We start from the raw sequence: 26,832 nt of genomic DNA, 5'->3' as shown, positions 1-26,832 counted from the left end.
AACCTGGAGAAGGAGGATGGCTGCACCCACCAGGGGCTGGGAGGACGATGGGCGGGACCTGGCGGGAAGCGGAGACCCTGGGAGGACAGGGCGGGGATGCGGGGTGTGTGAGGGGCATCCTGGGTGCTAACCAAGGATGGGCCAGGCTCTGCGGCTGTGGCCACATGTTCAGCCCTGGATGCGAATGGCTCCAGTCCCTGTGCGCTCTGCTCACCCGGCCTGGGCCTCCAGCCTGGTCCCCAGCCCCTTCCTCCACCCCCACCCCCACACACACCCCCCCCCCCGCTCTCCTGGACGCTTGGGTATCTCACAGTCTCCTGGGTGTCTGTGGCCTTTCAGAAGTCCTTTCCCAGACTGCGGTGGATGCAGAGGCAGGGAGATGGGGGCCCAGAGCTGCTTGAGTGCCGCCTGCCGTTTCCATCCTCCCGCTGTCGCTCTCCAGGACGTTTCCTTTCTGTCCTTCCTCCGGCCAAGGGTCGAGTGGGCGCCTCAATCACGCCTGGCAGCTCCCCGTTTCCTCGGCCACCTGGCTGGCGCTCCTCACCTGCTCTGCCTGAAAGAACAAATGCGGGCACGTGCACATAAACGTTGGGGAAAAGCGGCTTTGGGGAAAGTCTCCCTGCAACCTATTAAATCTCCCCTAAATCTAACCCTAAAGACCATTGCTTTGGACCTGCAGGGCAGCTGCGTCCCGCGGGCAGCCCCGGCTCCTCCAGCTGTGCCTCTGGGAGAGGGGGTGGGGTGCAATGGGGGTAACTCTCCCAAAGACAGACACAGCAGCCAGAGGTCACCACGCACCAGGATGCAGCCCTGCACTGGGTGAAGGTCACTGTCAGGGTTTTGGATTCTGCTCACCTGACTCGACAGACAGGCTTCCCAGCCAGTCTCGGACCCACGTGACTCCACCAGGCTTCCGTTGAGCTTCTGCTCTGGGTTTTGGCAAATACCCTTTATGCTTCTGAGACACGCATTGGCCTTGGACAGCTGGGCAGGCAGGGACTTGTCTCAAATGCTTTTGAAATTTGGTCATTATGAGCAAGTTCTGTGGGTCTTACTGATTTTGGGACTCTTTTAAAAATGAGGCACAATCAGAAACTTGGTGTTGAGTGGAATGAACATCTGAAGTACCAAAAGGCCCTGTGAAGATGCCACGAGCTTCTTCCCTGAAGTGGCCTCTGTTCCTCCCAAGAATGGGGACACGGCTCTACTGTCTTTGACTGTTAACTCATGAAGGTAAGAGAATTTAATCCATCTTCTTTAATCCTTGGACATTAACTTGATTTACTGTTTTAACTTTCGTTTCTCCCTGAAAAATTGTGAAAGGAGGCTTGCATTTAAGGTTGAAGTATTTCTATGTTAGCATTTTATTTTGACGTATCTTAGGGATGTGATTTTATTTCTCTGCACATCCTCACAGAGGTGACATTGGACCAAGTGCCTGGACCATAGTTTGTGATGGGAAATTGAATAAGGACTAAAAGTTTGGTCTTAGGTGTGGAGTGGTATAGAAATCACTTAAGTGATGGAGTTTCTGAGCCATTTCAGAGCCTTCTGGGGACAAAATCTAAACTGACCACTGGAGGTCCCATGATGTTGGTGATGGAGGATGGACTTGATGTGGGCTCAGGGGAGTTAGAGGGTCCCCAGGCTGGCTTCCTTCCTCCAGGGAGGATGGCCACATACTTGGCTAATCAGGGGCTAATGATTAAGGGGTTTAAAGAAGAAGATCTGGGAGAAGATCTGGGAGGACTTTTTCTCCCCTATTCTGCGTGGGTTTTTCCATGGGGAAGAATAGCATCACTGTAATATTCCTGGTCTCTCCCCACTTTCATATTCATTCCCCCCGCTGAGTTTTATCAATATTTATCAACATTACAGGTGGCTTTTTTTTTATTGAAACAATTTTTTTAGAGCAGTTTTGGGTTCACAGCAAAATTGAGAGGAAGGTACACAGATTTCCCATAGACTTCCGGACCCACACATGCACAGTCTCCCCCATTATCAGCATCCCCCGCCAGATGGGCCGTTTGTTACAAATGAGGACCTGACATTGACACATCATTGTCACCCAAAGGCCATAGTTTACATTACAGTTCACTCTTGGTGGTGTACAGTCTATGGGTCTGGACAAATGTATTTTATGACATGTATCCATCATTACAGTTTCATACAGAGTATTTTCACTGCCCTACAATCCTCTGAGCTCTGCCTCTTCCCTTCCTTCCGCCTTAACCCCTGACAACCATTGATCTCTTACTGTCTGGATAGTTTTGCCTTTTCCAGAACGTAATATATTTGGAATCATACAGTATGTAGCCTTTTCAGATTGGCTTCTTTCACTGAGTAAAATGCATTTATGTTTCCCCCATGTCTTTTCATGTCTTGAGAGCTCATTTCTTTTTACTGCAGAATACTATTCCATTGTCTGGATTCTAACACAGTTTTATTTATTTATCCATTCACCTACCGAAGGACATCTTTGTTGCTTCCAAGATTTTGGCAATTATGCATAAAGCACCCAGATGCTGGGCCTTTGCTCAGGACCTGGAAGGGCGGCCCCAGCTCACCAGCACCCCCAGGGCTGGGTGAAGCCCCACGTCCCTCTGCCTGGTCCTCCCTCCTCGCTGGCCAGACCCCCCCCCCCCAGGTCCTTGGGGACGGGGCCCCTCTCAGAGCTGTCTCCAGAGAACATATTCTAAGGGGACATGTGTCCCTCATCTCTGGGCCTGGTCTGGCACTCATTTGAGGCTGAGGATTAAGCCGGTTTACAGCTTGCTGATCCCTTCACGTTGTCAGATAATTGGGCTGAACAGGGTCGTGACGGGCTGGCCGGGGGTCCCAGCAGAGGCACCTCCTTCTCTGGGGAGTCCCACTCCAACACAGGCCTCGGCAGGGCTGGTCCTTCTACATCTCTCTGTGTCGTTCTGTGTCCTCCCTCCTCCACACCTGAGGCTTTGTCTTGAACCATGGGACTTGTTTACCATCCTGGCATCCTTTACCTCTACGCCTGTTAGAAGGATTCCTATTCCTTCTCTTCCTAAATATGCTGTAATGTGCTCTCTCGAGGTCCCTTGCTGACATTTTTAAAAGAAAGAATTCACAACCAGGAACGTGCAGGAAGACGCTTCCTGCTGTTGGGAAATCATGTGTGGGCTGAAGAACTCCCTGAGTGCTCTGAGTTTATTGCTAAGAAGACAAGCATTTCTCTAAGCAGGGGGTAGGCACGCGGCTTTCACAGCTGAAGCACAGGTTCGCACTGATTCCCTAGAAGACACGGGGCATCAGTTGAACTCTGATATGTTTTAAAAGATCCATATTCACTGTAATGGTTTCCTTCTGGGAAGTTAATTTCTCACCAGTTGTTTCCTGCTTTTATTATTCCCATAGAGCACCCACATGAGAAAACCCACAATGCAACCAACAAGAAGTGGATTCTTAGCTGATTTTTCTAGCTCCCGGTACACAGGACAGACAAGTCGCCTTTCCCAGTTCACGCAGTAGGGCAGAATGAAGAGGATTCTTGAGGTGACTTTGCAGGATGTGCTTTATTTTGTCAGTCCTGAACCCAAACTACAGAGGATCATTTTTTTTGGGGGGACATAGTCTAGTCCATTCGATGATTCTTCTCAGAAACTGTCTTTTAATATGGAATGAAAACTACATTTCAATCATCAGTTTTTCATGCTACATTGTTATTTCATGAAGAGGTTGTATGACCCATAATAATAATTTAAGAAAAGGCCATTTGTTTATTTCCCCAAGCTCAATATACATATTTCTTCCATAATTTTGAACTTAAAAAAACCCGTCTCAGATGTAAAAATGTGAATTGGAATATGTAAACTCGTTGATAGACCTGAAAAACAGGGGAAAAAAATGTCACATACTGGAAAAACCACTGCCGTGAATCATGGAAATGGGAGGAAGCGTGGGGGTGGGGCAGAGGAGAGCTCAGACCTCAGTCAGTAAAGGTGACAACGTCCAAGGACCCCGCCTCCAGCTGGGCGTCGGTGTTTCACGGAGAGCAGTAACTCTCTGAACCAGAAAACCACCAGGTCAGAGTGAGTCACCCACCACCTGGGCCTCAGCAACACCATGTCCACGTATTTGTTTTGCTGCTGTTTTTTCCTGAGAGGTCACTGGTGTTTAATGGAAAGACGTCTCATTAGTCTTCAGTTAAGGTAAGGCAGTAAGTGTCACTAATGTTATGTTTTTGCTTAGGATGAGGCTTATCCTTCCACTGGCATCGCCACGGGTCACCGGCCCCCTCCCTGTTTCCCCTCTAGACTTATGGGTAGGAGTTTTCAGTCCCCGTTCTGTTGCGTATTCGGGGTGCAGGGCCCCCGTCCTCCTCACGGCAGTGTCCCCTTGGCCGCAGAGCCCCGTGCATTGCGTTGCATTGTAGCGTCTCTTCGGAGGGCGCCGCCCCTCACAGGAGAAGGCCTCTCCTTCCTTCTCCTCCTCCTGTTCTGTTCCTCTGAGGGACGAGACCCATCAGTGACTCCAACACGTAGTCCATCAGACTGCAAGACACCGGCACTAAAACATAAAGCGAGTAGCCCTGATTTCAGAGGAATGGAATTACAAAGGACTTTTCGAGAGTACCTCTGCTCGTAGCTCTGAGGGCAAAAGGAAGCCCAGTCCTTCTGCAGCAGTCAGAAGAGAGACCGTTTCCACCGAATTAGAAATGCTTAGCTCTTAGGAGAGTATTGTGCTTTTCTTTTTTTCTTTGGAAAATTCCAATGTGAACTTGGCTTGTGGTCTGTGGCCTGGGGCGTCAGTTTGTTTTCTCCCTGGTCCATTTGATCATGGTTTCTGGCGAACGGTACAGGAATATTAATTTGGCATAGAGGTCCTCCTCCAGTTCCAGCTCCCCGGTCTCTCGAACTAAAAAAATATCTGTGCATAACTTCAAAATCCGATCCACATTCGGAAGCTCTTCAAACATGATGGAGTGAGAAATCCCGCTGAAGAATTCACGGACAAACTTCCCAATCACCAGGACCACTGAAGCGTAGAGGCCCATGATACTGAAAAAAAAAAATGAGGTAGAAATGTATCTGGCCGTTACATATGGTTAAGAGAACATGCCTAAAAGAAAAAAAAATTGAACATTTTCCCTCAAATGCCATAAAAGACGTGATAGACTTACCAAGGCTTAAGTTGTTTCCCCTTGGTGAAAACATTGACCTTTCTGCTGATTAAAGGGTAATGCATGCTTTTTTAAAAAAAAATTACACATTACAGAACTGTGGGACTTGAAAAATGAAAGTCCTTTGAAATCTTACATTCTGGAAACAACCAATGTTAATAGTTTCGTGTATGAACTTCTGGTGGTTTTACTGCGTATATTATATGCATAAGCTACGTAACATATCTGGTAGATAGAGGGGTGGGATGGGGGGTGGGAGGGAGACGCAAGAGGGAGGAGATATGGGGATATATGTATATGTATGCTGATTCACTTTGTTATAAGGCAGAAACTAACATACCATTATAAAGCAATTATAATCCAATAAAGATGTTAAAAATATATATATGTGATAGAAATGCAATTATTTTATACACTTTTCTGTACCCAGGACTTTCTCAGGGATTCATGTTTATAATAAAATTCTGGATAGACAGTGATTTCTTAAGAGGCTCATTCTGGGAAGAAGAAAACTTTGTACTAGCATCTTGTAGGGGGTGTGCCTGTCCTAGGGTTGAAGTGTCAGAACATGGAGAAATGGTAACATCGGGCATGTCCCAAACTGTGATTTCTACCTGACTCTCCATCTGTTCAGGTCAGAAGGCAATGTTAGCAGAAAAGAGAGAACTCTGCCTATTTCTAGTTTAAGCCCTGAATTGCACTAAACTGTGCTGTAACAGGAAGGAATAGTTAAGAAGCTGGAAATATGGCTTCTGGTCCTATGCTTGGTGGTGGGACTCACACAAGGCATTTTTGACTTCTTTGGGCCTCTGGTTCCTCAGTTTTTAGAACGAAGGGCCCTGTGACAAACCATAATGGAAAGAAAAAAATATATATATATATATATATATGAATAACTGAGTCACTTTGCTGTACAGAAGAAATTAACACAACACTGTAAATCAACTAGACTTCAATAAAATTTAAAAATAAATAAAATAAAATGAAGGGCCAAGGATCTGTGAATTCTAATAATGCAGCTATAGAATTTTAGAATTCTAAGAAGATAAAAGACTTGCCATCCTCAACTTGGTGTGATACATAAGTGGGATCTCGTAACTGTTAATGGTGAAATGGTTCCTTACCCGTAGCCGGCCAGGAACCCCAGGCTTGGGGGGCTGACCTTGTCATTGAAGACCACTAGCTCCAGGGCCTGTGCATGCTGGTTGTAGATTCTATTCCCAGTCAAGTTGAGAACCCACCACTCACTGTTGGATTTAGTTGTATTGTCTCTGGACAGAATAATGGTGATGTTCATGAAATTATTTTCTGGAGAAGGAGAAACATGAAATCAAATTAGCAGGAGAGTTTATGGATTTAATGCACTTCAGCCATTCTCAGATGAACCAGGATGGCCTGGTTGGTACCCATGGCATCTGGTTCCAGGATGGGGACACACGGGCACATCGGCTCTGTGAGAGGAAAAGGAGGAGGGGGCCTGGCCGTGGGGGTCTCTCTCTTTCTCTAAGAGGCCAGTCCTGTTGCTACATGAGACAGCAGCAAAGTCACAGGGTGAATGGAGACCCATCACCGGAGCATCTTGGCTGACAATTCCAAACAACTAATTAGACATTTAAAAACCCCAGTAGCTGACTGTTGATGGAACTGATGGATTCCTTCATGTTACCACCGTTTACTGAGTGCCTTCCAGGAGGAAGGTGCTCCAGGAGGTGCTAAGGGGTCACCAGGTTGCACGCAGCCTGGTTCAATGGGAAAGGCCATGCACACAAGCACTATTTATGGGCACGTGGCAACCCCCGGCACTGACAAGGTCTGTTAGCTGGGGGCGACCACTTCTGGGTGGTATGATCCCTGAGGACTTCCCAGAGGAGGTGACTTTTTTGCTGGCTGAGAGCTTTAATAGATGGAGCCCTACTACTGGTACTCAGTCACCCTCGGGCTGAATCAAGTCCATTTCCTGCCATCTTTTTATTCTTATCGTGGGGCCTTCAGAGTTAACGCTGTATTAGGCAGTTTTCTGCCCAAGATACGGTTGCTAATAGAAACAAACAGATTCTGATGAATCAGTTAACATGTCACTGAACGTGGATTTAAGTCAATCAAGTTCTGTATCAATGAACAAAGGAAGATGAAGAACACGCCCCCAGGTGAGTAAATGATCCCTTCTTGCTGGTGGACACAGCTCAGAGCCTTATGCTTCTTGCAAACCATGTCACGGGGAAGAAAACTGGAAAGGAGCTTGATAAAGGCTGAAAAGGCAAACTACAGACATTGAATAAAAGAAAGATTAAGAAACGTTCTGAAACAATTCCTTCTCATTCTTACCAGATAAAAGTTGCTTTATGGGTTTGGAGTTAGAGTCACTGGGTGCTTTCACGTAGTATGGGTAAATCCTTTCTATGGTCCTGGGCATTAAGAGAAAAAAGGAAAATTAGGTTTTAGTTGTTTTACCCATGCAAAATTGTTTTTTTTGTTGTTCTTGTTGCTATTTTTGACCTCATCTCAAACAAGTAATGGGGAGAGTCTTCCTATAACTACGCGATGTGCAGTCATCATAGTTTATCGGTTTCCATTAAAATGAGAAGTCTCTGAAGCCGAATAAATTCACCAGGTTCTAACCAGACACTCATGCCAACTCTGTACACAAGCTGGTTAATGGCTTAAAAACTGCTGCAGAGATTTTCCCACATCTGTGACTTTTCTGAAGCCAGGGGCTGTCTTTCTTGCTAGGATCCTACCACTCTTCCAATTTTAATTTTTGGGATTCCAAAACTCTCTCTAGTGAAGTGGGCTGCCCGAGCAGATCCAGAGACGGGAGTGAGGGGCGGGGGGGCAGAGGACTGGCATCCTAGCCCTTAGCCCACCCTGTGCACGGGCCACTCCATCTTTCCAGGGCTGTTTTCTCATCCAGGAAGTGATGGGGGAGGATCCGACGGTTCTCAGGGGCCCTTAGTGTTTAGTGATTGACAAGGGGTGCTTTAGGGACCATGTCTGAGGGCTGCATCGTGGCAGTCCTCACACTCAGCACTTTGACCTGGGGCTGGGGCAGACAGGGGACAGAGCTGGGCTGCGGCTGGTGGGCGTCTGGAATACTTTACTTAGCAGTTTTGGACCAATGGCAGTGTTTTTCTCCTGCTGGTTCTCATGTTAGAATCTAAACGTCACAGCTCAGCTGTTTGGAGTGGAGTATTGTGTGGCAGGATAATATATTAAGATACAGTTTTTCCCCTCAAATTTCCACCTACCCCCTTGCCTTCTTCTCATGCCCATTTGTTAGCCAGGCATTTGGTGCCCCAGGGACAGGAGTAATAGTAGAAAAGGGTCTCCCAGGGCCTTTCCCTGGCTTTTGGTGATTACGGTCAGATGAGAGCAAGGTTTGCTCCCCAGAGAAGAGGTCAGTCGTCCCCGGACGAGCTGGGCAGGGGGGGCGGGAGGAGAGCAGATGCGCTTTGATCCAGCCCATCAAGGACTCTAAGTACAGGCTCACTTGAGTTACCAAAGAAGGAAGAAATGGCGTTTCTTGCGCACACGTATTTGTAGAGGAGATTTGGACCGGATACACACACCTTCTAACACTGTATTAAAAATGACAATCAACTTACACTGGCGTTTTGGAACTTTCTGTGTTGTTGCCAGCTATCATTTTAGCAATGTGCTCTCGTGTCGTATTTTTAAGAGGAAAAGAAAGCTTATCTGTTGCTATTTCGGCTTTTGCACCCAGACTCATGTTTCTGTGAAGGAAAAAAAAAGAGCTCAATGTCAGTGGTTATTCAGAAGTCTGCAGGAGAGGTTAAAAACTCACTGGACTATTAATCTCACCAAGTTTCACCGTGTCCACAATTGTCAACCTCAACCTGTCCTCCTCACCTTTACAGCCAGCCTCTTAGACATCCAGGGAGGCCTCAGACACCTTTAACACAGATACAGGTGAGGAGGAGAGTGTGGGGACACAAGAGAAATCCCTGATGATCTAACAGGGATTCTGAAACACTTTATGTTAACCCAGTGACGTTAGTCTCCATGGGGACTCAGAGAATCTATGTTTTAAAAAGAAAGTTCACAATGAGATATCACCTCACACCTGTCAGAATGGCACGATGCCCATCATTAAAAAGACAAGAGTTACCAAGTGCTCTTGGTGAGGAGAAAAGGGGACCCTTGTGCACTGTTGGTGGGAATGTAAGTTGCCGCAGCCACTATGGAGAACAGTTTGGAGGTTCCTCAAAAAGTTAGAAATAGAGCTACCATGTAACTGAGCAATCCCACTTCTGGGTATTTTTCCAAAGCAAATGAAAACACTAACTTGAAAAGATATCTGCACCCCCATGTTCACTGCAGCATTATTTACAATAGCCAAGATACAGAAGCAACCTAAGTACATTGACAGATAAATGAATAAAGAAGATGTCACACACACACACACAGGAATATTCAGCCATGAAAAAAGAATGAAATCTTGCTATTTGTGATAGCCTAATGCCATCAGGTTTCATCCAGGTTAAGTGAAATAAGTCAGAAATACTATATAATCTCGTTTGTATGTGGAATCTAAAAATAAAAACACAAAACCTGAACTCATAGATACAGAGAATGAATTGGTGGTTCCCAGAGGTGGGGTGGTGGTGAATGAAATGGGTGAAGGGGGTCAAAGGGCACAAATTCCAGATATAACATGAGTAAGTCCTGGGGATGTGATGGACAGCATGGTGACTGTAGTTAATAATACTGTACTGTATATTTGAAAGTTGCTAAACGAGTAGATCTTAAAAGTTCTCACAGGGAAAAAATTTTTGGTAACTGTGTGGTGATGGATGTCAACTAGACTTCTTGTGATCATTTTGAAACGTATACAAATATCAAATCATTATGTTGCACCCCTGTAACTAAAATAATGCTACGTGTCAATTATATCTCAATCAAAAGCAGAATGTTCAATCAGAAATTGATTTTTAATTTCTTTTGGTGGCTCTTCAAAGGAAGGGCTAGGAAGTGCATTTTTGCCAGTACAGAATTCCACGTGAGGAGTTTGGGACATTTAAAAGGAGAAAATAAGATTAAAGAAGGAGTTCTTTAAATTCTGAGCGGCCTCCTTCAAAATACTTCTTACTACTTCCTTGTGAAGTCAGATTCTAGAAGGCTTTCTTCCTTACCTATCATGATTCTTTCTTAATTCCAACCAAGAAGCTGGTATTGTGGACCCAACAAACCTATCACGGGACTGCCCAGAGTCCTGAGTCACAGCCTGTCATGAAGGAAACTGAGCTAATCAGACCGGGTATTACGTCCAGGCCCCCCAACGGCCCCCCGGACACGTCGGGCTTTCGGAGGCAAGAACGTTTTGCGAGACGTGCTGCGTGGTGGCCGCAGGCTGGCCAGAGGCTCAGATGGGGTGGGAAGGAATCTCCCTGCTCTCCCATCCTGGGACTGCCCAGAGGCTCTCCCAGCTCAGGCTCGGAGAAAAGAGGTGCTGGGGCTCCCCAAGTGCTGGAGGCCGGCAAGGGAGAATCAGGGTTCCCAGCGCTGCAAGTCCTTTGTGATTAAGACCAGACCCCCAAGCTCGGGGAAATGTTACACTTCACCTGACTCAGTTTCATGTTATGAGTCATCACCCTCTTTCTTTTCTCTCCACCTTTCTCTCTTGGTCACAGATCTCATTGCCAGCCTCTTTAAAGCTGAAGTTAGTAGAAAAAAGGAAAACTAAGAAGTTCTTCGTTTTGTCAATGATTCCCAGGCAAATCATTATTTAATAAACAAAAATGTTAGCTGTAGCATCGAATGAATGTTCCCAGGAAGTAATGTGAACCAAGATCAGAATTAATCTGAGGTGTGTATCCTTCCACACCCCCCAACCCCCGCCCCGAGTTCAGGTTGGGGAAGGGGGAATTATGCATGGAAATACAGTAACTACCTCTGCACACTCCATGAAAAAACAACAGAGAAGCTACTATTGGGATCCATGAGCTCGTGTATCATTTTCTGCTTACTGGGAGGGCTGATGGTCCACAAAGAATTTGAGTTTCCTTCCAGTTCTGCTACTGTTATGTCTTCTTTTTCATAATTTTCCAGAAATTGCATAGCACCCTGTGTGCACACAAATACACTTGCATAAACAGATACATACTTGAGGATGTGTAAGAAAGTAACTACTCTTCCCTTTAACTGACCGTATCCAGGGGGAATCTCTTCCTCTGAAAGGCACCTCCCTACAATGGGTTGCCTGGTGTGTTCTGACACTGTCAGCTCCAGTCACATCACCAAACCTCAGTGGTGATGTTGCCACACCCACGGCCATGGAATCATTCCAATGAAACAGTAAAGAAAAATCAGATGATTTAGTGTCATTTTTTCCTTCCCACTAAAGAAAGACATTTATCAGCTATTGGGGAACGTCCATCTCATGAGAGTCAAATTTAATCCACCCAGGACATCGGGGCCCTTCCTCACAGCTGTGCACTCCTCAAGATTACTTTTGACAGTGTGCACTTACAGGCCGATCATTTTACAAAAGAAAACAGCATCTGTTTGCCTAATCACTTTATTTAAATAAAAAGCATCATCTGTAAAGCCATTTTAATTATGAAGAATCATGCTACCATCTTATTGAAAGCATGGAATGTAGAGAAAAGGACAATGTCTACCACAGCTCTGTCACCAGAACATCATCCCTGTTTTATACAGTAGAGGATGCATATCTTCATTTTTTAAATCATTTAAAAATAATGTCTTTTTAAAGTTATGTTTCATTTTGAGAAATTTTCGTGCCATGAAATCATCTTTATAATGATTATCTTATTACAAAGGAAGTTGCCTGAAAAATCTGCTGTCATTGATTCACTCATTCCCTACTTGTTGAATCCCAAATTGCCTCTAGTTCTTACTAAGGCGGAGCGTGCCACCACAAACAGGCACCTCTTGGAGCTTTTCCATATTTTGAATGATTTCCTTAGGATAGATTCCCTACCAGTTAAAGGGATCAATATCTACCACAATTTAAAAAATTGATAAAGGATCAACACCTGTTGTGCTTATCATGAAAATACTCTGAATTAGAAATATGTTTATTATCACACGTCTGATAATATAGACATAACATCTTAGATGATCAAAGCGGCCAGTGGCCAGGAACCTGCTGTGTGTGACTAATAACCCCCAGAAAGTCCTGCCCCCCGGCTCAGGCCATGGTAAAGTGGTGAATAAATAAGGTGACAACAGTCAGCTGGTCGATATGACAGGTGTTCATCGAGACCGACTCCATGCATTTACTTACAGTGTCCTTAGAAAAAGCTTTAATAAATTTATTAAACTTTGGCTGGTCCATAACTTTCAGCTGGCTTTGCTGGGCACTCATTGTGAAAATAGGCTGGAAAACAAAGACACACAGGATGGTTACTATTCCAAAGCACTTCTCTGCATCCTGGGTTCTAAGAAAAATATTAGGTCGTGTATCACCCACAACTAGAACAGAACTCTCCCTTCACTGTCTTCTGCACCTTAGCTCACGTATCACATATTTGCAGAACAGTCAAAATTCAGACAGAAAATATGCCCGCAAAACCTAAGTAAGTCCGCTGGGTGGTTATCGGGGAAAAGCACGGCTGGGCAAGGCACTGGCAGGGGCCGGGGGAGGGGGGAGACCCCGGAGGGAGGCGCGGTTACCTGGTACCCGCCCAGGGTAATTGTGACCGAGACGTCCAGGGGCTGGTTGATGACCCCGGCGACAGATTTGACCAGAGACATGAAGAGCAGAGGGAACCAGACAATACAGATGAGCAGGACGATGATCATCCCCCCCATCCCGTACTTGACCACCTTCTTCTTCTTCTGCCCCCGGGGCTGCGGGTACCTCTGCAACAGAAGGGCCACGCGCTCAGGCGGGGTCCCCGGGGAGAAGCGGGTGGGGGAAGGGCTGGCGCTCTAACCACGGGGTCCGCCCTGGATTGGGTCCTGAATCTGCTCTGAATCCACTCTGTCCCAACCCGGGAACAAGGCAGGCAGTGATGCAGGGCTGCGAGGATCCCGCTACACGGAACACAGGGTCCGTCACGGCCTGAGCGGCTTTCTCCTTAACAGGGCTGTGTGGGTTTGCTGGGGGCTGACCTATGGACCAAGGGACCAAAGCCTCTGCTGAATAAACCTCTGGTTTTAAGGGATCAGGCGAGATAAGGATATTTTAAATTCCTGAATATTCAAAACCTGTGCCTTTCAACGGGCTCCTCCCCAGCGTGGTGGGCGGAAAACATTTTAACTTCATTCATGACACACGTTGTCAGGACCACACTGGAATCACCTCTGTTTGCTGCATCAAGGGCTCCCCAGCCCCAAGCTCAGGCTGCGGGCGGTGGAGGGCCCAGCTTTGCCACGTGTTGTGGAAACCGCTCGGTCTACAGGCCTGTTCCTTGCTTAGCTGCTGCTTCTCCAGGACCTGTTTCCCTTCAGGGCTACTCAGGAGGCTGGACTACATCCCTTAAATAACAGTAATTCTATCCATATGTCAACCTTAATATCCAACCTAGCAGAATATGCAAATATTTGCACTTCAATTTCCTTTGCACAGGATGTTACATTGTCTGTCCCTCATCAAAGAGTAATCAGAGGCTGACCCTGAGTCCCAGCCACCTGACCCCACTTTTCTCCAGCACATCTCATTCCCTCTTGCTCTCAAATGAGCCACTTCAGAATTATTGGGTTGTACAGCAATACACCTTCTTCTTAACCACAATATACAGCTGCCAGAAGAAGAACAAATCTGGATGCTATTCTCACTAAGGCAACAGCAGGTCCAAGATTCCTAACTCGCGTGGGGTGAAATCAATGGGGCATTTATAGGTCCTAGTAGTTTCTGCTTCATTTATTTGGCCAGAAAATTTGCAGAAGTTCCTATTAATAACAGCCTGTATCTAAGAGAAACAAATAGGGCTAAGGCATCATTATTGGCTTACTTTTTCCGACTCCCGCCAACACTTGAGGATGAATATGTGAGCATAGATGTCCTCCACACAGATCCAGCTGGACAGGCTCAGGGTCGTGTCTGTCCACACCCAGTCCATCACGGCCCTCAGCTCCGTCAGAAAAGGGACGAGGCGGAACCTAGCAGGAACCACGTCTTGTTACAGGGACAGTTGTGGGATGGGCCCCCATCACCTGGCCAACCCCGAGGGCTCATGGAGGTCCTGATTGTTTCAGCCCTTACAACTTAGAAAAAATTCTCAAGGTGACCATTATGGTCAAATCCAACTTGGAATACAACTGCTTTTCATTGTAAGTCCAATAAAGAATTTTTGTCTTTTGACAAAAATACCTTTTTGAAAAAGGTATTTTTCATTTTTAAGATTAATTTTTTTTTTTTTTTTTGGCTAATGGTCTTAACAAACTGGAATTCCCTTTTCAAATAAGTTTGAAGGGTCTTCAGTTTCTTTCATTAAAGTCATGGTTTTCATTGTACAAATCTTTCACTTCTTTGGCTACATTTATCTTTGGCTAAATTTAACATACAACTGATTTCTATATGTTGATTTTATATCCTGCAACTTCACTGAATGAAAATGTTGATTAGTTCCAACAGGTTTTGAGTGAGTCTTTAGGATTTTCTCTATATAAAGATCATATGGGGGGAGGGATAAATTAGGAGGTTGGAATTAACATCTACACACTACTATATATAAAATAGCTAACCAACAAGGACCTACTGTATAGCACAGGGAACCATACTCAGTATTTTGTAATAACCTATAAGGTTGTGTGTGTGTGTGTACCGGAATCACTTTGCTGTACAGCAGAAAGTAACACGACATTGTAAATCAACGATACTTCAGTTAAAAAAAAATTTTTAAAAAGGTCATATCATCTGCAAACACAATTTTACTTTTTTATTTTTTCAAGTTGCTGATTTTGTTTTTTTTCTTTTCTCATTTTTTTTCTTCTTATTTTGGTGCCCTTCTTTCACTCAACATTTTTTGTTTTTTAAATTTTATTTTATATTGGAGTATAGCTGATTTACAATGTTGTGTTAGTTTCAGGTGTACAGCAAAGTGATTCAGTTATACATATACATGTATATATTCTTTTTCAAATTCCTTTCCCATTTAGGTTGTTAAAGAATATTGAGCAGAGTTCCCTGTGCTATACAGTAGGTTCTTGTTTGTTATCCATTTTAAATATAGCAGTGTGTACATTTCAATCCCAAACTCCCTAACTATCCCTTCCCCACTGGTAACCATAAGTTCATTCTTTAAGTCTGTGAGTCTGTTTCTGTTTTGTAAATAAGTTCATTTTAAACATTTGCTTCTGCTATGAGAATCTGCTGGTCGTAGGATTATTGAATTATGGGGGCTTTGCTGTCGAATGAGCTAGGGAAGGTTATACTCTTGGTCGGGGAAAGATGAGGAGAGGTGAGAAAAGTCATCAGGCGTGGCCACGTCATCGGGGGCACAGCAGGGCCCACGGCTGGGGGACCTACTAGGTGACTGAGGCTATCGAGGCCCTGGCTCAGTCCCTTGTATTTCAGCTGGAAGTGGGATGGCCTGGGCTCCTCTGGGGTCTGGGTTTGGTCCTTGTTTCTTGACCGACACAGAGCTCCTTCCAGGCTGGGGCTCATCCCAGACCCTCCCAGCAGCTTGGGTTGCCACCCGGATTTCTCCCCTGAGCTCCTCAGCTTTGAAGGGAGTGCTATTCCACCCCCTTGAAGACGTGTCAGGCCCCCTCCCCACACGGGGCAGCATGCAGTGAAACTCTGACATGCGTGGTGGTTCTCAACATCCGAGCACACTCAACACTCCTCCATGACTGAGTCCCCAGTCCCCACGTCTGGGGCTCCAGGGGCCAGCAGTGCCCCAGCAGCCTGACCCTTCACCCTGTGGTATAATCTCCATGGGAACCGGGAGAGGATGCTCACACTGAAACCCTCACACAGAAGAACGAACATGTCCGTGTGAGTGGTAATAACTTCCTACCAGGAACAGGCAAGTCGCGTGGCATTCAGGTTGACATTAGCTGACATTAGTGGAATCAATGCCCCTCCCATCGATGGCTTGTTGCACAAGCAAAATTCCAGAGGCATTTTGGAACACTCCAGATTCCAAATATTCTGTTGCACTGTGCCCAGAATATATTAATACTTAGGATCATGGACCCCAATTTTTCATCCTGAAATATTATCAGTGTAATTATACACGATACAGAAATAGAAAACGAACCCACGCGGCTGACTTTAGAGCAGCATCCTGGCCAGGTGGGTGGAACCACACACAAAAAGGCGTTTCAAGGGCCACACATGCTCTCCTGTCAAACACTGTAGGAGCCCTGCAGGGACCCACATGCTGAGGTCACCAGCTTCTTCTCCACTCCCTCCCAGGGAGGGGACACAATGCCGTCCCGCGGCCAGCCCCGCTCTGTGAGTCGCTGTGACAGCACAGAGCGTCTCACCCTTGAAACAAGAAGAGATTGACGTAGTTGTAGCTCTTGGTGAGGAAGTTTCCGAGGACCCGCGTTGGGTAGCCGCAGCGGATCTGGTAGGCGGACAACCCGAAATACACGCATTTCACGAAGTACCAAAGCTGGGCGACCAGGTTCTGGCTGAATTTCCTGAGACGTGAAAACACAGAAAAGTGGAGGATGGAATACTCTTCTGGAACAAAAGGACACCAGTTTAGCATAAATTTAAAAAAGCCTAATTGCCCATCTGGCACTTAAAGACAATTCAGTAAATTCTCTCTACATAGTGGATCTCTTCAAAAGGCAAGAGGTGGGGTCAGAAAATCTAATGATTAAAAAAAATTGCTCTGAATGCGCCCCCAATTTATTAGAGCATGATTCAGTTGTTTCAGCCATAATTAAAATAAATGACTGTTAAGTGGATTTACTAGTAAACATTTTCTCAGGACTTTGATGGTGCCGCTCTCATGGTCCAGATTGAAGCTCAACAAAGAAAAAACCAAAATGTGGTTTTTACTTGACAAGATGCATAATTTGGAAGATGTAGGAGAAAGAATTCTGAGAAATGAACCCCCATCTTTTTTTCTTTTGCTATATATACATAAGACAGGTCAGGGATTAATACATTTTTGACACCTGGATTTTGGTTCCAGTTCTGTTTGCTATGGAGTTTGTTCCTCAAGCCATCAGTTTTCTAAACATCAATGTCTATATGAAAAGTTTCCCTCGCTCTAAAAATCCATGACTCTCTGATCTACTAACTTGCCTTTTTCTAATGACATCCTCAGAGCTAGAGATGGTAGTTCCTCCTCCTGGTGGACAGTTAATGAAGAGGCCCATAGTGTTGAACAGTTCATGAATGCTAGCGTAAGTCTGAGCAAAAACTTAGTGGAACTAAATTTCACACTGGAAAAAAAATTAGAACACATTTTCAAAGAATGATGACCTATAGGATCATTTTTAACTTTGGATAAATGCGGCATCCTGTGAGTCTCAAACATGATTAGTACAAATTTTTAAAAAATGAATCCGACTTTCAACTCAGTAAGACTTAAGTATAATCTTCCCTGTGCTTAAAATTAAGAGCGATACTTTAAGTTTTTTAGACAAAGCAGTGTATTACTCTTTATGTTGTATCCTGGATTTGTCTTATTAATTTTCAATTTTGTTATCAGAAGAAAACATGTACTATTTTTTCATTGAGAACAGCTATTCTTTAGTTGACAAGATCTAAGAACAAGCCAGGAGCATGTGGGCCTATGTGTCTGGGGGCCTAGAGGCCTCCACGTGGATGTCTGCAGCTAAAGATCTCTGAAATGTTGCTTCTGAGTGTCTCTGCTGTGGAGAAACCCAGTCTCGGTATTTCAGGACCTAATGAATTACTTTAACTGCGTTTGACCATGGTGGGCGCTTGACAAGTTACCAGTAAGATATCAGATACTTTACGGAGAGCCCCCATCAACTATCCAGTTCCTCGTCTTTCTAGGAACTGTCCATATTGGTAGAACTTTAGGAAATCACATTTTTTTAAATCTCTCCAGGAAAATGCCCTTTGATTTTACAGATACTTGATATAAAAACTACATGGGAAAGAATTCTTCTATATTTATCAAAATTATAATCAAAGACTTAAAACTGTGTTGCCTTCTATTCTTTATAAAAGGTCCAACCCCTGTTTTACCTACTAAAAAAAATTCCCTTTCTATGATGTTAAAGTGGGTCAACTTGGAATAAGTACTAGTTAACCTACAGATCCGGAAGCAATCACGTTAACCGTAATTAGGGACACTGAGGTTGTCCTGTACTGGGAAGCGTTTGTCTGTGGCGTCTCTACATGGTTTATTCCCAGAGGCTGGAGTCACGCCCTCCCCGTCTCCCTCGGCACCTACCGTGCAGAGCTGTGGAGACTGTAGGGAACCCTTGGATATTTGCGGGCTATATGGTGTGATGCACACAGAAAAAGCCATTTATCAGATAAATTATTCAGATATCCGAGCTTCCTTGTCCTCAATGTTATCACCGGTAGCCCTAATTTTCTTCTGTAGGGCTTAAAAGACTCCTAATCTATTTCTTCCCTTACGCTTTCCTTGTCTGGAAAGGATTTAGACAATATGACTATTAATCAATGGTTTCTCTTTAAACAATGAATGAAATTTTCAGTAAATTTGAAGGAAGAAAAATGAATTTTGGAGGTTAAAGAGTAGCAGCAGGGCTTCCCTGGTGGCGCAGTGGTTGAGAGTCCGCCTGCCGATGCAGGGGACACGGGTTCGTGCCCCGGTCCGGGAAGATCCCACATGCCGCGGAACGGCTGGGCCCGTGAGCCATGGCCGCTGAGCCTGCGCGTCCGGAGCCTGTGCTCCGCAACGGGAGAGGCCACAGCAGTGAGAGGCCCGCGTACCGCAAAAAAAAAAAAAAAAAAAAAAAAAAGTAGCAGCACAGTTTGAAATGTCAAGAAATTATGTTGTCACTGACATGCCGGCAGTGATGCCGGAGGCTCACCAATCCTAATATATCTTGAATTAAAGATCCAAAACCAAAGACAGATTAGTCTGTTGCACTAGGGATGGCCATTAGGTGAGACCCAAAGGTGAGATCCCAGGAGAAGAAAGGGCCTGTGTGGCCATAGTTTGGTGACTCTCACAGTGTCGGGAGCCTGGGAGCCCCGTGTGTGAAAGGCCGTGAAAGGCCGACAGGTCCTTGCTTTACTCACGTGGGTGTCACAGCCCTTTTCTCCTGGTCTGCTGCCCTGGACCTAAGAGGTGCTCGATAAACGTGAACTTGAATTGAATGTGCACGACTTGTAAGACACCCCAGAGAAGCTCTCATTCATTCGGTCCTTATAGCAGATGTTTCAGCCGTGTTTGGTTGGCAGGCGTTGTCGCTAGGCTGTTGACCTCCTCAAAAGCCTGGCAGGACAGCGTGGTCGCCAGAAGAATGCCCCCAGCCCCCACCCAAAGACGTGCACGTCCTAGTCCCCAGAACCTGGGAACGTGTGACCTCCCATGGCAAAGAGGACTTGACAGATGTGCTAAGGTCGGGGACCTGGAGAGGCGGAGCAACCGGGGCTGTCCAGGTGGCCTCAGTCAGTGAGTCCTTAGCGGGAGAGAGCCTTGCTCAGCCATGGGTGGAGGGAGACGCAGCAGGGGAACAGATGCTGGGTTTGAAGATGGAGGAGGAGAGGTGCAGAGCATGGGCACCTCTAGAAGCTGGAAAAGGGCGGGAGGTGGATGCTCCCCTGGAGCCCCCAGAAAGAACCACAGCCCTGCCCACACACATGAATCAGTCCAGTGAGACCTGGGTCTGCCCCCTGACCTGCAGAACCGCAAGACGACACACCTGCATTGCTTTAAACCCTAACTTTGTAGTGATTTGTTACGGCAGCAACAGGACACCAACACAAGCAGGAATAACCAAACCATTTGCCGATTTGACCTAAAGGGACTAAAGTGCTAAAAGGACTCTCAGTGGCTTCACTGTTGCAGTATTTCTGGGAGCTCTGGTCTCTGCTGGACCCCCTGTCAGGACATGGCAAAGATTTAGGCTCAAGGGCTCTGGAACTCTCTCTTGGGACTGGCTGGAATAATCAAATCCTTTTCACACTGCAGAGTGAAATAATAGGTTGTGTTACCTAAAAAAAAAAATCTTCCTGGAAGCAAGTATGGGATGCTTCCCATGGAGGCAGGACTGCAATATACAGTAGGTGCAGTAGACGGTAGGTGCAGTATACAGTAGCTGCAGCACACAGTAGGGCTAAGAGCCCTGGGCTTGGGGGTTGGTCCCTCCAGTAATTGGCTGAGTGACTCTGGGGAGGTCACACTTCCATATGGGCTCACCTGTCTTCATCTGGAAAATTAGACAGTAGGTCTAGAAAGCTTTTTAAGGTCTTTTCTTCTCTGAAATTAAGAATTTCAATGAGAGCTGCTGAAGCATGCCTCCTTGATGCTTTTAAATATCAGACAAATTACCAAAATTCACCATCCAGCTATCCTGGGTGTTAAATTTGGCCTATTTGTCTGCTTTGAGAGATAGCTATAATTAAATATTTACAGAGAAAATTGTACTTATTTTATTTTAAAGACTAACAAATAAGGGACTTCCCTGGTGGCGTAGTGGTTAAGAATCCGCCTGCCAATGCTGGGGACATGGGTTCTAGCCCCGGTCTGGGAAGATCCCACAAGCCACAGAGCAACTAATCCCGTGTGCCACAACTACAGAGCCCACGTGCCACAACTACGGAAGCCCACGCACCTAGAGCCCATGATCCACCACAAGAGAAGCCACCGCAATGAGAAGCCCGCGCACCGCAACGAAGAGTTGCCCCCGCTCGCTGCAACTAGAAAAGGCCTGCGCGTAGCAACGAAGACCCAACGCAGCCAAAAATAAATTTTAAAAAAACCAACTCTTTAAAAAAAATAAGATTCACAATGTTCTCATGACCAAATTCTAATATTTTTACAAACTGCTTGCCCTATTCTGAATTATCTTTACCATGTGAGCTACATTTCCTCCCCTAGTTTGCGGTGTGGAATGGAAGGCTTACGGAGCTATTGGGTGTCTTCTGAGTAACAACCCTTTATATAGTTAGTTCTACTTTAGACTCAGGAAAGATGATCCTAATTCCAATTTTCCTTTTAAAATATTTTCATTGCCACCATTTATTATCACAAAGCAATGATTCCCTAGACTGAGGTCAAAAAGTCAGCCTGAACGTTCAGGTGGGGGCAGACGTCAGTCTAGCCACTGGTAGAAGAGACTTGGTTTCCTCGTGGAGAATTACATCTGAGTCGGTTTCTGAACAGCATTAGGAAAATCCATTTGCATTACTTGCTACTCCAAAAATGGTGCTCACCAGCTTGACGGACAGGTTATTCCTAAGGCTTGGCTGTGAATGACTCATGAGGTCTGATAAAGAGATCAAACTGGTGGTACACATGAAGCCCTTTTCATGACATGTTCTTAAAAAGGTCCCTCCTCTCATGGTATATGGACAGTTCCCTGCTCCCCTTCTGCAGACGCTTTGCTTTCATCGTCTACCAGAGCCGATACCAGGCACACCTCCTTTTACCGCGCTTCACAGATACTGTGATTTTTACAAATGGAAAGTTTGTGGCCACCCTGCGTCCAGCAAGTCTGTCAGCACCATTTTTCCAACAGCATTTGCTCCCTTCGTGTCTCTGTGTCACAATTAGGTAATTCTTGCAATAGTTCAGGCTTTTTCATTACGATTGTATTTGTTGTGGTGTCCTGTGGTCAGTGATCTTTGATGTTACTACTATAACTCACTGAACGCCCAGGTGATGGGTAGCATTTTTTAGCAATAAAGTATTTTTAGATTAAGGTATAAACATTGTGTTTTTAATACATAATGCTATTGCACACTTAATAGACTACAGTTTGGTGTTAACATAACTTTTATAGGCACCGGGAAACCAGAAAATTCCTGCCACCCGATTTGTTGTGGTGATCAGAACCGAACCCGCCGTATCCCCAAGGTCTGCCTGCATTTCCTGTTGATAGGGGTCTCCTTGGTTTTTCTTTCCTGGACTGACTCATTCATCTGCTCATGCGTGAAGCACCAACTTGGCCCCAGCACCGTTCTGGGTGGAGGCGTGCCCTCTGGTCTGAGATCTGACCTTGGGGAGGGGAGCCCTGCCAGGGGAGGGGAGAGGCTGTCAGGAGGCACCGAGGAGGGTCAGCATGGCCAGAGCTGGGGGCTCAAGGGACAGAGGGAAAGACGGCCTCCAGCCCCCTCCTGGGACAGCGCCAGCCCTTCCCTACCCAAGTCCTCGGCCTCCAAGGCACCTTCACAGCAATAGCTGTATTACCTGCAGCGGCGGCGGCACGGGGGCTGCTGTGTTTACCCCTCAGAAGGACCCAGTGAGGCAGACCCCTCGTCACCTGCACCCCCTTTCTCTACCAGTTGAACAGACTCCGTTCTTTTCATCCGCTTCTCATGTGGCACACTTTTGCGTCCTCTCATCCCCTTACGCTCTTAACACCGCACTCCAGTCCGTCTCTCTAACTGCTCAGGTCACGGCACGAGGACCCCAGGTGTGCGCTGACCGCTCAGCCCGTCCCCTCCCTATCTGAGAGCACTAGGTCTGAGATGCGTATAAAACGCAGTGATGACGTTTCTGAGGAATCAGCTCACGCCCTGGCTTCACACTGAGTTTAGCATTGATTAAACCCCCTGACTTTCCCTTCTCCTACGGGCCGATCCTTATGCAAATGTCTGCGTGAAAGCGGCCCGCACGGCTCTAGCTTCCGAAGGCCTTACCTCTCAGTCACACCAGGCAAGATGAAGAACATCCAAAAGTGAATCCCAAACACCAGGATGACCTGGAAGATGACCTTCCCCAGCACCGTCTTCCTGAGGTACAGTGCCCGGTCCACCACCATGGTGCCGAACTGAATGAGGACCATCACCAAGAAGGGCCCCGGGACCTGGTCCTCCGACAGCGAGGAGGTGATGTCGGCCGCGGCTGAATGTTTCTGGGGGGGAGACCACAGGTTCAGGCCCGGTGGCACCCACGGGACAGCAGCGCTAGTCCCTGGTGTGCAGTGGCCTTGGTCCCCGACCTACCCCAAAGGCCCAGAAGCCGAAGACGATGATGACGAAGTCGACGGTGTCTGCCAGGAACATGAGCACGTACACGTCGGTCACGGCGCTGTAGTCGGGGTGGATGAGGTCGTAGAAGAACTGTCTGATGGGCACGTAGAGCTGCAGGGTCCTGCCAGACAGACACCCGGAGAGGGGGATGCAGGAGCCACGGGATACAGTGATCAGAGCATTCCATCCTCTGCTTCCCTCCTCCCACCAGCTCTCAGCCCCTGCCCCCGACCTCAGGACAGTCTGCTGGGGGAAGGGGGGCTCCTGCCCCAACAGAGACTGTGCACTAGTTCATGGCCGACGGGACCACAGACCTCTTCTCTCCTTGAAGCATAATGGAGCGGTAGCCCCGGAAATGAGGGGCCGGTTTATCCCCTGATTCGATTACTCTCCACCTGTGAGGCCCTGATCCTGCTACCCAGCCCTCTGCGCTTCTGTAAAAGGTGTGATAAGTAATGAGGCGGGAAGCCTGGGCTGCGGTGAGAGCAAACGGGGCCTGTGGTCCTGCCTGAGACCCAGGAAATGCCACGCAGCCCCTGCTCCTCCGTGTGTCCCCCGGGTCCCGGGCAGCGCCCTGGGCTTTGGAGCTCACCTCGCTCCATCCTTCATGGCCCTGTGCCCTGGCCCTGGCTTGTCTGCCCAGCCCCTGTCCCCCCATCTTCACTGTGCTCTGGGTTCCACCTTCAGTTCAAGGCCACGTTCAGGTGAGCAGCGCCCTCGGTCTCAGAGCCCAGACTCAGGGCCAGCCCTGTTGCACCTCCCCCGTTTCCACTCCTGTCTCTGCATCCCTGTCACCTGGGGGAGGGGCCTGTGAACTCGGCTGGTGAACTTGGGCGGCGGGACAGACAAACCACTTCCCGCGTGCACCTCGGTTTCCCTCTATGGGGTAAGTGTATCGCTAAGAACCTTCCAGCTTTGACTTCATTCCCTCTCTGTCTGGCTGGACTCTTTCATATGCCTGGAAATACACACGGTGAGCCCGTGTTCAAATAGAAAAAGTGTGTTTAGAAATGCAGTGGATGTAAAAATAAATCATCCTTATTGGAAAGTGATTTTTAAAAGCAGTATCACGATGGGCTATTTCGTTCTGCCTGAAGCAGATGATGTTTGTGGTGGGACAAGTCACTTCGCTTGTCACCTCTGGCTGATATGCAGTAAGTGACACCGGCTCCCCAGCCCCAAGGCGTTCTCACGCACTCACTTCTTTATGGTAAACACTTTTGCTTTGATTAAGTGTTCTCGAAGCTTCTCCACGTAAAGTTCCCGTCTGCTTTTTTGCTTGCCGCTCACAACACTGCTTCCTTTCTGGCTGCTGTTTCGGGTGCTTGTGCTGCCTGAAAGTAAAAAGAAACCGAGATGCACCGTGAGTTGCAGGTTTGTCGACGTAAATATTGCAGAAGCCCCGCCGCCCCCAGGACAGAGGATGGTCTGAAGCTGTTTAGAAGGTGAGACACACAGATGCCCGTAAGAACAGAGGCGGAGAACTTGGAATCTGCAGCCTCAACTCTGCTTCCACAGCCAAAGGCATCCGTGGGTTTTCACACCCACTGCTGGCTCTTTCCTCGGCCGCGGTGGGACCTCTGTCCCAGGAGGAAGTAGACCGGAGAACAGTTCTTATCGTGCTCAGTGGGGTCCCAGGTTTTTGTTGCGGGTTTTCTAGATTGGGTCCAGGACCCATGCCTTTTTTCAGGTCCAAATGTCTCTAACTGTAAAACAAATAGGAGACGACCTGCCAGTGCTTGCCTGAAAAATGTCTTCTGCTGATGAATACAGAGTGTCTGGAAGGCTTCAGACAGAAGCACTACCAACACAAAAGCCCACTTACCCCAAGAGGGGCAACTGGAACGCATATGTACTTTCCTACTACTGGCTGTTGAGTAAGAAATTAATAACTAGCTTAGGAAATAACTAAGAAGGTTTGGCTGAAAGTTCCCATTGATTAAAATGTATTTTCAAAATAAATCGTGATGTATACTCAGCAGAATCTCTGGATATGATTTATAACTACCCTGTATCCAACACCCACTAGGTACGAGGCGGCGTGCTGGCCACTTTTCTCCACGACCTGACATCCTCGTCCGGGGACGACTCAGACAGACACCCTGGACAGTGATGTGATCGCCCCGGACCACACACACAGCTCAGCCCGGACTCGGAACTCCGTCTGTCTGGTTGCAAAGTACATTCTTTTCACATCACAATATCTGTCTCCTCGACAGCACCCAACAAACTCCCCTGCCCCGGACCCACTGGAACCAGGGAAATGGTTCAGCCTGGGGACACCGTGTGACAGATACCTCTCTTGGACCTATTGGAGGAAAAGCTGGAGTCCTGGGACGTCTGGGAGCCGCTGCTGGAGCGCTTCCTCCTGATGGCGGCCGGCTGCTCGGGGAAGGTCACGTGCACCGACTCCACGGATGCGGCCAGGTTGATGGACTTCAGGGAGTCGGAGGAACCCCTCCTACCGTGGCTGAGGGACAGCGCGTCGTCCGAGCCCACCTCGTCAGAGCCACCGTCTGCGATGTCATCTTCGTCCCACAGGCCGTGGCACTGAGAAGGCAAGGAAGGGACAGCTCAGCCCGCCGTTCCGGGGAGGGGGCTGGGATTCTGCCCTATGACATCCCAGCCAGCAGAGCGTCCCTCAGGATAAACGTAAAACAGGGCGACTGTAGCTGACAACACTGTTGTACAGCGGAAACTGGCTAGGAGAGTGCAACTTAAATGCTGTCACCAAACAAAGACAGAGAGGCAGGTGAGGAGGTGTTGGATGCACTAATTAACCAGAGGGAGAGAGCCTTTGCTCCATGTATACGTTTATCGAATCACTACATGTACACCTTGAATACCTTACAATTTCATTTGTCAATTATACATCAATAAAACTTTGTCAATTATACATCAATTATACGTCAATAAAACTGAAATTTAACAAAAGATTAGAAACCCAAAGCAGTGCAAAGGATTCTAAGAAAGAGCATCATCTATAATTTTCCAACGGTCCCAGCAGAGTGGAGGCGGTGGGCATAGACCATAGCATTTGGCTCTTCAGTGGAGATGCAGACAGATGATGGGGTGGAGGTCAAACAGAATCAACGCAGCTGGTTCTCTGAGCGGAAGTGCTTTCCAGCACACATTGCTGTGCTGACAGCGTGCACCGGCAGAACGGAGCTGAAGTGACCATGGGTGAACTGATCCCCGCCCCGTGCCCACCAAATATCTGTACTGGAATTACGGTGCTGCTCCTCCCCCAGCCTGCACCACAAGACCTGAATCCTGGGATCACCAGGGATCACCACGGCTGACCCAGGAACAGACCTGCAAATACTCTACTCCAACAATGCTGGCCCACGTGTGAGAGTCTGTGATGCGTCCTGCAGAGCCGGGTTTTTGCTTCAAGGAAGTGGGATAAAGGGAGCCGGTAAGGACAGGAGGGAGGATTGCAGAAGAGAGGGCTGAGGAAGCAGGACTTTCCTGGAATGAGATGCTACGTGGACCACAAGTCGCCCTGGTGTTGACCTTGGACGAAGCTGCCCAGTGAGCTGTCCGCCCCCTGAGCGCCCTGGCTGCCAGGCTAGCATTCATCCCCAGGACCCCGTCCAGTCCTCCGTCTGACTCTGTAGAGAATAAGAGCTCCAGGCCC

General features: G+C 47.2%; 1 protein-coding gene across 3 annotated transcripts in view; it reads right to left on the bottom strand.

The window, feature by feature from the left end:
• Window positions 1–4,656: 4,656 nt before the first annotated feature.
• Window positions 4,657–26,832, bottom strand: part of PIEZO2 (piezo type mechanosensitive ion channel component 2) — a 334,394-nt gene continuing 312,218 nt past the window's right edge. For all 3 annotated transcript variants that reach the window (XM_060028655.1, XM_060028656.1, XM_060028657.1), the window contains 13 exons: window positions 25,490–25,742; window positions 24,394–24,526; window positions 23,166–23,313; window positions 22,860–23,074; window positions 16,574–16,732; window positions 14,092–14,239; window positions 12,809–12,997; window positions 12,420–12,512; window positions 11,061–11,233; window positions 8,755–8,883; window positions 7,478–7,557; window positions 6,277–6,460; window positions 4,657–5,030 (listed from right to left, as the gene is read on the bottom strand). In XM_060028655.1, coding sequence (XP_059884638.1) covers window positions 4,778–5,030; window positions 6,277–6,460; window positions 7,478–7,557; window positions 8,755–8,883; window positions 11,061–11,233; window positions 12,420–12,512; window positions 12,809–12,997; window positions 14,092–14,239; window positions 16,574–16,732; window positions 22,860–23,074; window positions 23,166–23,313; window positions 24,394–24,526; window positions 25,490–25,742 — 2,157 coding nt within the window. In that variant the 3' untranslated portion in view covers window positions 4,657–4,777. The remainder of the gene's footprint in view (window positions 5,031–6,276; window positions 6,461–7,477; window positions 7,558–8,754; window positions 8,884–11,060; window positions 11,234–12,419; window positions 12,513–12,808; window positions 12,998–14,091; window positions 14,240–16,573; window positions 16,733–22,859; window positions 23,075–23,165; window positions 23,314–24,393; window positions 24,527–25,489; window positions 25,743–26,832) is intronic.

This window comes from Delphinus delphis, chromosome 13 (genome assembly GCF_949987515.2).
Source record: "Delphinus delphis chromosome 13, mDelDel1.2, whole genome shotgun sequence".
NCBI lineage: Eukaryota > Metazoa > Chordata > Mammalia > Artiodactyla > Delphinidae > Delphinus > Delphinus delphis.
Note: the sequence above shows the minus strand (reverse complement) of the source record. Positions and strands in the feature narration are given on the sequence as shown.